Source organism: Podarcis liolepis (assembly GCF_965112155.1).
Source record: "Podarcis liolepis genome assembly, chromosome: 2".
NCBI lineage: Eukaryota > Metazoa > Chordata > Lepidosauria > Squamata > Lacertidae > Podarcis > Podarcis liolepis.
In genome coordinates, this window is record NC_139555.1 from 61,518,863 (window position 1) to 61,532,539 (window position 13,677).

The window sequence follows — 13,677 nt, forward strand, 5'->3', positions numbered from 1 at the left end:
ACATGTACAAATTTGTCATTAGTGAATTTGAAATCAAATGGGCTGCAATGGGTGGATAATTCATTACAGGTATCACCACAAACATGGGGATTTTCAGTGAAGGCCTTTCATATGTTCTGCTGTTGATATACATCTGCATGTCTGAGCACATACACAATTACATAGTACAATCCTTTGCATGTATACCTGGAAAACAGTCCTATTGAGTTCAGTGGGACTTTCTTCCAGGTAAGTGTGCATAGGACTGCCCCCCTAAGTAACCCTCAGAAAGCTATGCATATTCATCAGTTTAGCACCCTTTCTTTACCTCCTCCACAGGGTTTTGAGCACTGTGACCACTTTTTCAAAGCCCACTCAAATGTTACTGAATCTTCCAGAACATTGTTGTTGTCAACATTCAAAGAGTCTTCATGGATCATGTACTTGTACGTCAGTGTAATCTTGACGTTACCATGAGGAATTGCCTGGTCAGACAAATAAGGCATACCTTTTCAGCAAGGTCATTTGGAATATCATAGAGGCACTTTGAAAACAGATTAAAAGCATAAAAGGTAGGACAGGTCCCACCCCTCTTTTAAATTAAGCTTCAGAACACATTTTAGAGATAGAGGGCAACTTTTCTCCCAGTCCAGGTGGGGGATTGACCTTCAAAGTCTTGTATTCTTATGATATATACAACTTTTAATGACAACCAGAGACCACTCATGTGCCCCTTTCTCACAGAATTTGCAAGAAGGGCTTACTACAAGGATGGGCAGGATTAGGACCAAGAGACTGTCCACTACTGTTCCTTGTGGGGAGACACTCAAAACTGTAGAGCCAGGGTAGCCAATGTGTGGTGCCTTCCAGATGTTGGATCACAACTCCAAATACCGTTGGCCTTGCTGCCTTGGCCTGACGGAAGCTGTAGCCCAACAACAACATCCAAATGGCACCACATCGGCTACCACAGCTGTAGAGAATTTGTTTATTTATTACGGGTACAATTAAACAATTTAAAAGTAAATACAATAACAGCACACACCCAAATTAAAGACAGCTTGGGGAAATAAAAGATTGTTTTCTGGCACTAAAAGGACAATGAGGTAACCTCTTGGAGTAGAGAAAGAAGAGGAGGTATTGTACTTCCACGTCTTAGTATAGTTCCACTTCTCTTCCTCCAAAAAATGCTCAATAAATCCTCCCAGCCAGGGTAGTAGTTTTGCCTGGGCAACAGCCAGACTCTGGCCTTACTCTTATGGCTCTCCAGCCTTTCTTTAGGTATATTTGCCTGGGAAGCTGTGTTGCTCTTCCCCTGCTACCTGCTTTCTCCCTTGCAAGTAAGTCAGCTTGTCTGGGTTTTTTTGACATCTGAAACCCCTACACACAGATGTAGCAATATATAAAGTTGTTGCCATTAAATATGCCCTTGATTCTTAAAACAGATGTCCTAACAGATGCAATCCATAAAATACTGTACGTATGACTCAGTCTAATCTAGACACTCTCATCTTCAAGTTACTTACCAGAACGGTGATTCCATTACGTAAGGGGCCCATAGTTTGCACCATTTCCCTATCCTCATCGTTCCGATACTCCCATTCTACGCCCATGTTGACAAACACTTTGGAGTCTGGCACGTAGTTCTCTTCGTTCAAAATAAATTTCCCTGTTTCTCGGTTCTTGATAGCTAGAAATAACAGGACAAATATAACACCTTCAAGAGACTTCAGTTCACTCTCTCTTTCTCTGCCCTCCCTCTCTCTTTTTCTGAGACTGGAAGGCTTCAGGAAGAGGTCTGTCTGCTTGCTTTATTTATTAGATGTATTTAGAGAACATATACAGTACTGCCTTTCACACACACAAAAAGAGAAGATCCCAATTTGGTTTATATAAAAATGTGAGTGAAAATGTAAAGGACAATTGTCATACAAGCAAAAGAGAACAAAAACACATAATAAGACAGCAGACTAGGATCTAAAAACTCCTTAAAAGGGGGGGGGGCAGGGGGGCATTGCCAAAAGGACAACAGAGCAGGTGCCAAGCAGGCCTCTTTAGGGAGAGGACTCCGCAACCAAAAATGCCCTCTCTCTGATGACCACCCACCTTATCTTGGATGATGGGTTGATCCAAGGAAGAACACTGTCAGGTGATCTCAGCATCTGTTGGTTGATATGGAGCTAACCTTCCTTTAGGTACCCAGGGACCCAAGTTGCCTGCAAGGCAAACCCTGTCCACCGTTCCATCTGTAGGTGGTGCTATCTTGCCTGACCAGAAGGAAAATGTAGAGATTGTACTCTTGCATGCCACCCCAAACTCCAAGCAGTGCAAGATTCTGGGGTTCTGGGCACTTACCCAGGATATGTGTTTCCTTTGGAAGGTGGTGTCTTTATGATATATAGCTTATTTACACATATATACAACCTGAGCCTACGATGGAGGGGTTCAGAGCATTATCACCCCAAGAGGGTCTTGCTTCCCCCATAGTCACAGCCTTGGATTGCAGCAAAAAACAGGCATAGCTCTGTCTCCCAGCTGCCCAACCTAAGGTTACCAGATGTCCCCGTTTCCCGGGGACAGTGTCCTGATTTACAAATCAGTCCCCAGACAGAATCCATTGAAGTTGAAAAGTGTCCCTGGATTCATTGAAAAAAATCTGGTAACCTTAGCCCAACCTGCAACCTGCCAGCTTCCAGCTCACATAGACCTTTGGGTATAGGGCAGTATAGGAATTAAATAAATAAAATAATAATAATAATAACTCTCAAATTTGAACTTTATTTTTCTAACTACGAGGAGTTGACGAGGTGCCCCAGAGCCAGAAATTCAATCCCTTGCTGGATCCAGAAATTGAAGGATCTTAGGCATACAGCCTAGTTCGCCCTCTCCTCATAAGGATCTGAGTCTCAGCAAAGTTCACCACAAGGAGCTGCTGCTGCTGCTGCTGTTCTGTATGGTGTGCAGAGATTGAGACGCCGCCTCCCCAACATTTGAAGGAAAATATGTTGGCATTGCAGACTCGACAGGGAGTGACTCTGTCATCAGGCAACAGACACTGCTGACTCTCGCACCCTGTCACAGCCCTCTCCCTTGGAAGGAAGCCCTCAGTGCAGCCAGCTATTTTATCTAAGAGTTGATAAATCGTTTGGGGCTGAGCCTATGTTATGCCATTCATTTGATTTTGCATTGCAGCCCTGGAATCGGAGAACCAGCTGGACCTATCTGATAACAGAGCTGTGAAGAAATACATTCACGAGGAACAACTGGCGTCTATTGTGCATTATTTTACTTTGTGAATTCTGTTCTAACAGACCAAAACAAATACTCGTCCTGCCTCTTCATCCCCAGTATCTTTTCAGCTACCTGGTCTTTTTTATCTGCTTCAATGGTGTGTCTTACATCAGCTCTGAGACGAAAAACAGAGCAAATCATGCATTATGTTTCCAGATCAAGCAGCTGAATTTCTGTTAGCATTGCCCTGCCTGTTGCATTACAAGTCTCCTGCCCCTGTCCCTGTGGATCCCTGCCCTATAATCTTGTTTTCTTCATGCCTGAAGTAACAAGATAAGAATGCCAGAGAATATGTGCAGTGATTGATTTCTTTTCACTATATAACACACACACATATTGGGGCTTTAGTGTGTTTGGAAACAAACCCACCAGTTCTTTGCTGGTGTGTGGGGGTCTCTCTATAATTAAAAAGTGGTTTAGAAAATTCCATGTTAGTCATTCTCAAAGTATGGTAGAACATATTATTACTATTATTTCAGTGGGTCTACTCTGAGTTTGACTAACAGTTTATTACACTCAGAGCTTGTCCACACCAGAGTTCACTGTGTTTGTGGCTGTTGGCATTCCCATTTAATTTGTGTAGTGCACACAATGTTATCCTTGAATAACACCAATCTTGAAGTTTCCCTTCTATAAATTCAGGTTTAACCAACATGGGGATAATCAAATGAGTTGAGAGAAATTGAGCTCCAAACCTCTCCACTTGGATGTTTTGCTGCTTTTTGGGGGTGTGGAACCAACATCCCTTTGCTACACCTCTTTCCACACCCACTGCTTCCTCAATGCTTCCATTTCGTTTCTGGTGGAGTGTGTAACTATTTCAGCTACACACCTGAATGGAGCTTAGTCCTATGTATAATTCATTTGATCCCTCATAAAAAAAATTTACAGTGAAATTCTACATGTATTTACTCAGAACTATCTATATAAGATTGAAATCTGAAAATTTCACACATAGGAACAAACAAACAAATGCACAGGTTCAAACTGAGGACTACCTAACACCATCACTGAGAAGGCCTTATACTGGATGAGAAACTGAAACTGAATCAGCAAGACACGCCAACACATGCTATTCTAGGTAAATGTTTCTGTTCCACAGCTCCATGTGCTTTCAGATGCTCAGTTTGTGCCTGGGTGGGCTTCCCTACTGACTTCAAAAGAGGGAGCAGTTTTCCATATGCACCCCATTTAAGGATATATCCCTGTGCTTGAATTTGGCTCAATGGCTTAATGTTGCAAGAAGGTAACTTCTGGCCTGAGAGGTGTTTGACAGCTCCCTGTTTTAGCTTCCCCAGGTAGATGGCAAAAACAGGAGGTTAATGACTTCCTGGTTATAAGCTCTACATGGCTAGCAGACTGCAAATGGGTTACATGTGTGCAGGCTGACACTGCGTATGCTGCCTCTGAGTTTTATTAATCTTCAGAAAGAACTTAGCAAATGGAATCAATTACCTAAGGAAATCGCTTCAGCTGAATCATCTGGCTGAGATGTTAAGTACAGCAAATCATTCCTCTGTGAAGGTGACTGGATTAGATGAGGCCCCTTTGAACTTGAGGGGTCTACCGTCTCACTCTATCTCTTTTCTGCACTTCAAATGTTGCTGCAGCCTTTGCTACTGAACCTTGCTACAGCCAAATTTCCTGGCCAATCTCTAAAAATAATTAAGTCCTCTTTCATCTTTCTTCCTACTTTGACTGTCAAAATAATAATTCCAAAGTTTCATACACTTGTTGCCTTGCCTTCTCTGTTGCTCTGGGGCGGGGGGACCAACCCTCGTGTCTCTTGCAATCCCTTCCTAAAGTGCTGTCAGGGTCGATACCAGGCTTTAAAAGCTGGAGGTTTATATATTGCCCATGCTTCATCAGAAACAGTTTGCCGAGCATAAGGAATAAGTTTGTACAAAGAATGCTATGAGTCCCACGAGGCTCCACGGAACATCAGTGCAAGGGAAGCATTTACTAAAGTAAAACTGGGGGGGGGGGGGAGTGATTCATGGCAGTTACGAGGCTATTTGTTGTGAATCCACTTCTAATTAATAACATTCTGCAAGACATTGTCTATTATTGATCCGCTGAATTGGAAGGAGAGGATTTCAATTACTGTTTAAGCTTTGTGATTGATTGAGCATCCTTGCAATGGATGGCTCTGAATCTGAAACTGAATGCACCAGGATGCTATAAAGGCATATGCAAAAGCAGAACCAGTGAGCCCATTGACTAGGAAGCACATTCCCTGTAACAAATAAATATGGAAACTGCATGCAGAGGTGGAGGAAGGGGGTGTGGGGGTGCGGGCCACCCTGGGGGTCATCACTGGGAGGGGTGACAAAATGACTGTATGTATGTGTAAATAAACCATATATCCTAAAGACACCACAGTCTCCACTGTCCCTCATTCCAAGGAAACCAAACTCTGGGTAACTGCCTGGAACCTCTGGAATCTCAGACCACTTGGAGATTGGGGTGGTATGCAGCAATTTCATTGTCGTAATATTAGTTTTCTCATAAGGAGAAATTTTTCTCTTGACTGATTTTATTTTTTAAACAGACAAAATATATTTTCATATTGTCAGTAAAAGTAAATGTACAGAAAAAGATGTTGGGAAAGATTGAGGGCACAAGGAGAAGGGGATGACAGAGGACGAGATGGTTGGATGGTGTTCTCGAAGCTACAAACATGAGTCTGACCAAACTGCGGGAGGCAGTGGAAGACAGGAGTGCCTGGCGTGCTCTGGTCCATGGGGTCACAAAGAGTCGGACACGACTAAACGACCAAACAACAACAACAGAAAAAGATGGTGATAGAACAATGCTGATAATGTAATACTCACCAAGATTATGAATGGAGGCATCCGATTCTTGTATTAGCAAGTGCCGCGCACCTGCTGGGATTTCAAACATCTTGATATAACCTGTAGGGACACATTAAACCAGAGCAGGTAGTTGTTATTACAGAGAAAGGAAAAGAGGACCAGAATACTGAGCCATCCTTCTGGGGGCAGGGTCCCTCAGGCTCCGCTCCAGCTGGCACCCCTGTTGTTGACTATGTGTTTTATGAGATTTTATGACACGGATTTGTATTCTAAAGTATCAAACGCCTCTTTGTAGAGGATTTCCTCAAAAATGAGAGCATATGTATATATCTGAAGTGCCTTTAAATTCATTTAAATAAACAAACAAAGTATGTTTAAATTGCCCATTGGCTCACTTGAAAGCTAAGCAGATCAAAGTCTAAAAAGGTTGTACAAAAAGTGAATACAGACATGTACAAATGTAGCCCTGTGGAAGGAAGAACAACCTTGCCTCTACTTACCTGGAAGTAAGGCCCACTGAGTAGACATATCTAGGATTTAACTATAAGCCCCCAATCCACTGAGCCTTTTTAAGGGCACAAATGGGTTCACACACACCCCACCCCATAGGCCCTATTGGTGTAGGCCATAGTACTTCCAGGAAAGTACCTCTGCTGTTCTGCACCAGAAGCTGTTCAAACACAATGCTTTGTTGCAGCACAGGAAAAGAGATGTTAAAAACAAAGTTACTCTGTCCTTCTGAAATCTTCCTGCATGCTTCTTTGGGGCAGGAGCGCTATACTGTACTGAAAATGGACTGACCTTGCTTCTTTGGTGCCCTGGAGAATGTGCCTTTCACCACTTTGCAATGGGCGTTGTCTCCACCACACACGCCACACTTGTCCTCTTGCTTTGACGAGCCAATTACCTTGTCACAGCCAACTTTCTGCAAAGAATGAAAAGCAATTACTCCTGCTTGTAACAGCCTGCATTTTCCTCCGGGTTTTCTTTTCACCAGACAAAGATATAATAAACAGCACATTTGTCTCTTCCTAAAAGGGCATGTTGATATCCACATGAGTATTTATAATGACATTTCACCCTGATAAATTGGTTTCTAACTGCTTGCTTAACTGAACTCATATTAATTCATTATCAAAGGATTTCAAGTACATGTTGCTATTCAGGATTTGAGCATATTGCAGGCATTTAATCCAATTCACATAAATATTTGGCAATTCATGCTCAGAAAATAACACTGAAGACAACAGTACGCATTTCTCTCCCCCCACATGAAGAAATGGTACTCCAGAAATGAACGAGGCCTCTAGTCACACGCTATGGCGAAGAGCCCCAGTACAAAGACCTCCAGGTGTTTCTTTTCCAATAGCTAAGAGGAGATTAAGAAGCCATTTGGAGGTCTAGTAGATGGATAGAGAAGTGAATAAAATCTTGCATATGTATGACATTCTCATGCACATGTGACTGTGGCTTGCAACCATGGTGTTTTCCTGAACAGAAATCAATTTAGTTGTATGCTCAAGAGCATTCTCAAATTAGATACTGAATACACTTTGCAAAGGTACTAGGCATGTCTGAACGGTTCTCAGCCCAATTCCAAACCCAACTCCATCCTTCTTAGGCAGGTAACCTTTCAGCCACTCTAGTAAAACAATGAACCATGGCAGGATTTTTAGCAAACTTCAGTGATTACACTTAAAATGACTACTTATTTGTAGATGCGTCATGGAGAAAAGCGTCCCATTGAAATGTTAATATTATACTCATTCTTGCAAATAAGAAACTGGAAAAAGGAATTGATGCCACCACTTACCAGGCACTCTCCTCGCACACAGATACTATGGGGATCCTTATATGAGCACCTTGTTCCATCATGCACCAGTCTTTTCATATACACAACGTCATTAGTTTCCTTGGACTCACAATAGAGATGGCACCTTTCTTTGGCTACAAGGGAAAAGAGTCCTGTGATTTATCTCTTCAACTGATGGTTCTTATCCGATCAGACTGCAGAAGGCAATTCAGTTAAAATCATGATCTTTGAATAAAAATATGGAGATTTCCAAAAATTCCAATCAACCTACTAACAGTAGAATTGAGATCCATGTAGAAGGGTTCCCACTAAGTTCAGCAGAAATGGACCACACCAAGGTTACCAGACGTTCCCCTTTCCCGGGGACAGTCCCCGGATTTGCACATCAGTCCCCTGACAAAATCTATCTATTTAGTAGGAAGTTGAAAAGTGTCCCCGGATTCATTGAAAAAAATCTGGTAACCTTAGACCACACTCAAGATCATAAATATGTGTATGGCTGTTTATAGGGTACCTGATCAATTTGGCAACCCACTAAAGCAAATTTATATCCACTTTTTTGACGTGCCATTGCAGTAGTGTATGCTTATGCATACTTTATGCACAAAATTCAAAGTAATGTATGAACACAGGAGCAGACGACGTACCCACCCTCTCCAAATGAAGCTGAGACTTTTGGCAGAATAACCAATGGGTGGTAATATTTTCTATACACTGGAAATTACAGTCTTCAAATATGGCAGACTGGAACCAAGGCCATTAACAAAGCAATAACACGAAGAGGAAGAGGAAGAAGGAGGAGGAGGAGGAGGAGAAGAAGAAGAAGTGGTGTACTAACCATCACTATGCTCATATGCAAGCCAATGGTGCTTCTTGTTCTGATATTCAAAATAAGGATCCCACTGTTTGCACTGCTCCTCTCTGAAATCTTCATTATCTTTAGGACAATCGTTTGTGCTGCAAAGCTGGAACTCATAGCTTGGTCCAAAACATGTACGACCTCCATTAGCTGGGCTAGGAATAAGAACAAAACCAGATTAATAAATAATATCACGTCAGTGACACTTATAAAATTATCTTATTACTAATGAATTCATATTTGGAGCCTCAGAGATCAACTGCAGGAGTAGATTGGCGCCTTCCACTGAAATTAACAGAGGCAACTCTACAAAAGCAAGCTACACGTGGAGATCTTGAATCACAACAGTGTTGAAATCAATGGGACCTCTATATATCTATCTGGTCCCACAGATTTCAGTAGCAGTAAAAAAAAATAAAATACTTAGGGTGGAATTCAGCACCACACTCTTCCAGTTGTTCCATCTGCACATGCATTGCAAGACTTCCATTTGCACAATGGGGCTCCTGTTGTGTAAGCAGAAGTCCTTGCACAGTGCTTCTGTTGCTGGTGCTGGATAGTTAAATGCTACCCTTAATCTCTTCTCCTCTCTTCTCTCTCCTTGGTAGTATGACCAAATACCACGAAAAGCTTTCATTTAATGGCTTCAGTCCCGCAAGTACCTAATCCTGCATGCGCATAACCAGAGTTTCTACTTTTCTTTTTACACCAGCAATGGCGACAAACTGCATTTGTGTCAGGCGGCAGAGGCACCAACCCCCACAGCAGGTTGCCAGGAAGGGACAAGACAAGGAAAAGTCCTTACCATCTGCTTTTATTCAATATTCACATAGTGAGGCTTGGGAATGCAACCTCTCAGAATAATGGCGTTGCCCCAAATGAATCTCCATCCCCTCCGTCTCTTCCACTTCCTCATGAGTCAACATTACGGGTGCTGAAAAGTCCCTCTGCCTTTGAGCTCTTTGCTCTCCCACTTTCAAGGCCTACCATGTGCTGGGGGGGGGCTTTCTAAAGACACCGAGTCTGTCAGCTGTTGTTCCCCTGGTGCTTCCTCCTCGTCCTCCTCTCCCATTAGTCCCCAGTTTTTCTGAGCTGAGATCTCTCTCAAACCCCTGTTGTAATTCTGAACTGTCTTCTTTTCTGGAAGGGTCAGGCAGGTCTCCACCATTCCTCCTCTGCCCAGTCCCTGGCAATTTGTAATCCTATTCCAGCTATTTTACGTGTGGGTACAGACTGCCTCTTTGAGCAACAGCCAAAAAAAGGCAAGCTATGGCTGTGTGCATAGCAAGAGAACCCTGCATGAGGGCCATGGTGAATTCCTAATCCAGTATACAGTCAATGGTCTGCATTATTTCACCCATCTGAGGATGAAACATAGTCTCAAGCAATTATTTCTGTGCTTTTCTGATAGTAATTTAACAGTGTGTCTCTTACACATGTGCGAGTGTGAGAGCCAGTGTGGTGTAGTGGTTAAGAGTGGTAGACTCATAATCTGGTGAACTGGGTTCACGTCCCCGCTCCTCCACATGCAGCTGCTGGGTGGTTCCTTAGGGTAGTGATAAAGCGGGATATCAAATCCAAACTCCTCCTCCTCCTCCTCTTTAGCAGAGGTGGCAGGCATGGTAGGGCAGTTCTGCACCGCCGTGGTCCCAACAACAGAATTGCTGCCACTCACTGCGCTTGACTCCCCAGTGTGGCTGCACAGCCCACACCTCACCTCTGCCCATTCTGATAAGGGCCACAGACGTTGCTGTTGGGAGAGCGACGACATGGGAAGCCATCCCCACCCTATGCCACCCGCTCCTGGTCTTCAGCTTACTTAGGTCCAACTTACTGTGGGTTGTCGCATTGCCGTGTTCTGAATTTCACTCCCGTTCCACAGGTTCGAGAACAGGAACCAAATTTACTCCATGCCCCCCAGTTTCCATCTTGCTTCAAGATATCTGGAGTTAACCAGATACAGTGACCTTTAAAACAATGCTAAAAAGAGAAAAGCATACGTGGATGCATATTTTCACAATGAGTCACATTGCACAGCAAAGATGTCTTAGTTTTTGGACACAGACTGAAAGCTCCTCAGTCTACATACTATTGTGAACACTGGAATATGATGCAATATCCTCATTCACAGCTTTAGAATAGATGATTCTCTACCTGCCTAGAAGAAACGATAGGCTTCTCACACATGCATGTAACTCACTGGGCAAAACACCACTCAGCTACACATGTAAACAGTTTCAACTGAAAAATATTGGGACGGATTGGATGATTCTTCTTGCCCAAACTGGCCCATGGAGTGGAGAACACACCTGCTTTCCCCAAATACATGACCTATCTGTCCTTCCTTTGATGTCCTCTCACATCCACAGAGAGATTGCAAGTTTTAATACAGCCTAGGTACAAGTTTGGGCATACATGCCTGGCCATGTTGCTTCCCCTGTGTGGGGACACTGCAGGAGGGGCAGATATGCCAGAAAGGGGGGCAGGTGAGTTCATCCTACAATCCACACAATGGGCTAGATCGGTGGGATAGTATCAATCTGCCCCATTATATTTGAGGTGATGAAAAGCAATACCAGATAGTAGATTTCTAATGAATCCTTTACAGCAATGTTATGTCAGCTTCTTCTACCCCCACTGTCAGGCCCAGTATGCCCCTGAATGTCAGTGGCACGGGAAACCACAAGTAGGGAAAGTGCTGTAGCCGTCAGGTCCCCCTCACTGAGTTCCAATAGGCACCTGACTGGCCACTGTGAGAACAAGATCTTGGCTTCAATGGGCCATTGCCTGACCCAGCAGGGCTCTTGTTATGTTCCAGCTGAAGCAATAATATTACCAAAACTCATTTGGATTTTAATTTAATTCATGCCAATGTTTCAAGAAGTAAAATTTAGGCTTTTTCTTCCAAAGTTGCTTGACTATGATTTCTTCTGAACAATATAACTGCAGTGGTGGGAAAAAGATTGTACACAACAACAAGAGAGACAAGTTTTTTTTCAGTTTACATGAACCTGCAGTAGAACCTTTAGTATTTCTTATTTCATAGCCCTTTGGGCATTCACAGGACATTATAGGTAATAATTATTATGACACCTCTGAGCAGTATTTGTAAACAAGCTGTGGTAGGTATTTTTTAAATACAATGCAAGTTTGATCTAAAAATAGTCCTTCTTCAAAATAAAAATGGAGCACACAAAAATCCTTCATTCTAATCTTATCTATAAACAATGTCTACTCCTTGTCCACTATTTCATCCTATGAAGAGGAATACACCTGGGGGGGGGGGAGTGCTAACCCAAATCATTCTGATTTCAGTTACTGACAAATGGACCACTAAGGGAGACTTTTTAAAAGGCTCTTACTTTGCAACACCTGTTGGTCAGGGCAGAAAGTGGTGGGCGAGCATGATCATTCTCGCATCCTTATCCCTTGCCCTAGTTTGCCTCCTGGTCCCATAGACTGGCACCCATTGGATAGCAATGCAAGTTATCATAGAAGTTATCCTAGAGTTGGAAGGAACCATGGAAGTCATCTGCACCAAACCCCTGCAATGCAGGAATAGGCAGCTGTCCCTTCCAGGGGATGAACCTGTAACCCTGGTTTTGTTAGCACTAGACTCTAACCCACTGAGCTATGCAGCTACCAAGCCTTAAACTTATCAAAAGCCTAGGAAATGTCTGCCCACTTAATTTACATGCCGTACAATGCAAAACAAATGAAACAGGGATGTTATTTTACACAGTGTTTAATTTACTTCAAAGTTCTTACTTGAAAGAACTTATCAATAAATATTGCAAATGGGAGCATCCAACGGCCCAGCAAAAGGGTAGAGAGGACCACAGTTTTAGATGGTTGTGTTTCCAATTACAGTGGTACCTCAGGTTAAGTACTTAATTCGTTCTGGAGGTCCATACTTAACCTGAAACTGTTCTTAACCTGAAGCACCACTTTAGCTAATGGGGCCTCCTGCTCCTGCCGCGCCGCCGGAGCACGATTTCTGTTCTCATCCTGAAGCAAAGTTCTTAACCTGAAGCACTATTTCTGGGTTAGCGGAGTCTGTAACCTGAAGCATAGGTAACCTGAAGCATATGTAACCTGAGGTACCACTGTATAGGAAGCTAGAAACTCTAAGCTAGAAACCCCAGCCCAGAATGGAAATATTTTCAATGCAATACTGTTGCCTTATGCTGATCTACAATTCCAATTCAAAAACTGATAGAGGAGTGGACTTGCAAGAAGGAATACATAAAAAAAACATTGTTCTGGTATAAATATATCAATATGCAATGAATGAAATTTATAGAGTAAAGGACTAAGAAGAAATGGGTATAAGACGAGACAGTTAAAAATAATATTGATAACACAGCGAAAAGAAGAAAAGAGATACTGTAAAGGAAGTCACACATAGGTGGAGGGAAGTCAATATTTTTGTTTTTATGTTTACAGTGGTGCCTCGCAAGACGAAATTAATCTATTCCGCGAGTCTCTTCGTCTTGCGGTTTTTTCGTCTTGCGAAGCACGGCTATTGGCGGCTTAGCGGCTTAGTGGCTATTAACGGCTTAGCGGCTTTAAGAAAAAGGAAACAAACTTGCAAGAACTCGCAAGACGTTTCGTCTTGCGAAGCAAGCCCATAGGGAAATTCGTCTTGCGGAACGACTCAAAAAACGGAAAACTCTTTCGTCTTGCGCGTTTTTCGTCTTGCGAGGCATTCGTCTTGTGAGGTACCACTGTAGTTTCTTTTGTAATTTAAGTTGATACTTCTTTTGGTTAATGTAAGTTTAATTGTTTTCTTTTGTAGGAATTAAGGAGTTGTATGTATAATAAGTTTGTTTTGTTTTGTGTTTTGTTTTGTGTTTGTGAGTATTGCATTTACCAATAATAATAATAATAATAATAAACAATTCCAGTTCATGGGTCTT

General features: G+C 42.6%; 1 protein-coding gene across 6 annotated transcripts in view; it reads right to left on the minus strand.

Annotated features, from left to right (window-relative positions):
* ADAMTS2 (ADAM metallopeptidase with thrombospondin type 1 motif 2) overlaps positions 1-13,677 on the minus strand; it is a 308,871-nt gene that overhangs the window by 15,339 nt on the left and 279,855 nt on the right. For all 6 annotated transcript variants that reach the window (XM_083487964.1, XM_083487961.1, XM_083487963.1 and 3 more), the window contains 7 exons: positions 10,593-10,738; positions 8,738-8,913; positions 7,900-8,033; positions 6,888-7,011; positions 6,105-6,185; positions 1,506-1,669; positions 308-464 (listed from right to left, as the gene is read on the minus strand). In XM_083487964.1, the coding sequence (XP_083344090.1) occupies positions 308-464; positions 1,506-1,669; positions 6,105-6,185; positions 6,888-7,011; positions 7,900-8,033; positions 8,738-8,913; positions 10,593-10,738 (982 nt within the window). The remainder of the gene's footprint in view (positions 1-307; positions 465-1,505; positions 1,670-6,104; positions 6,186-6,887; positions 7,012-7,899; positions 8,034-8,737; positions 8,914-10,592; positions 10,739-13,677) is intronic.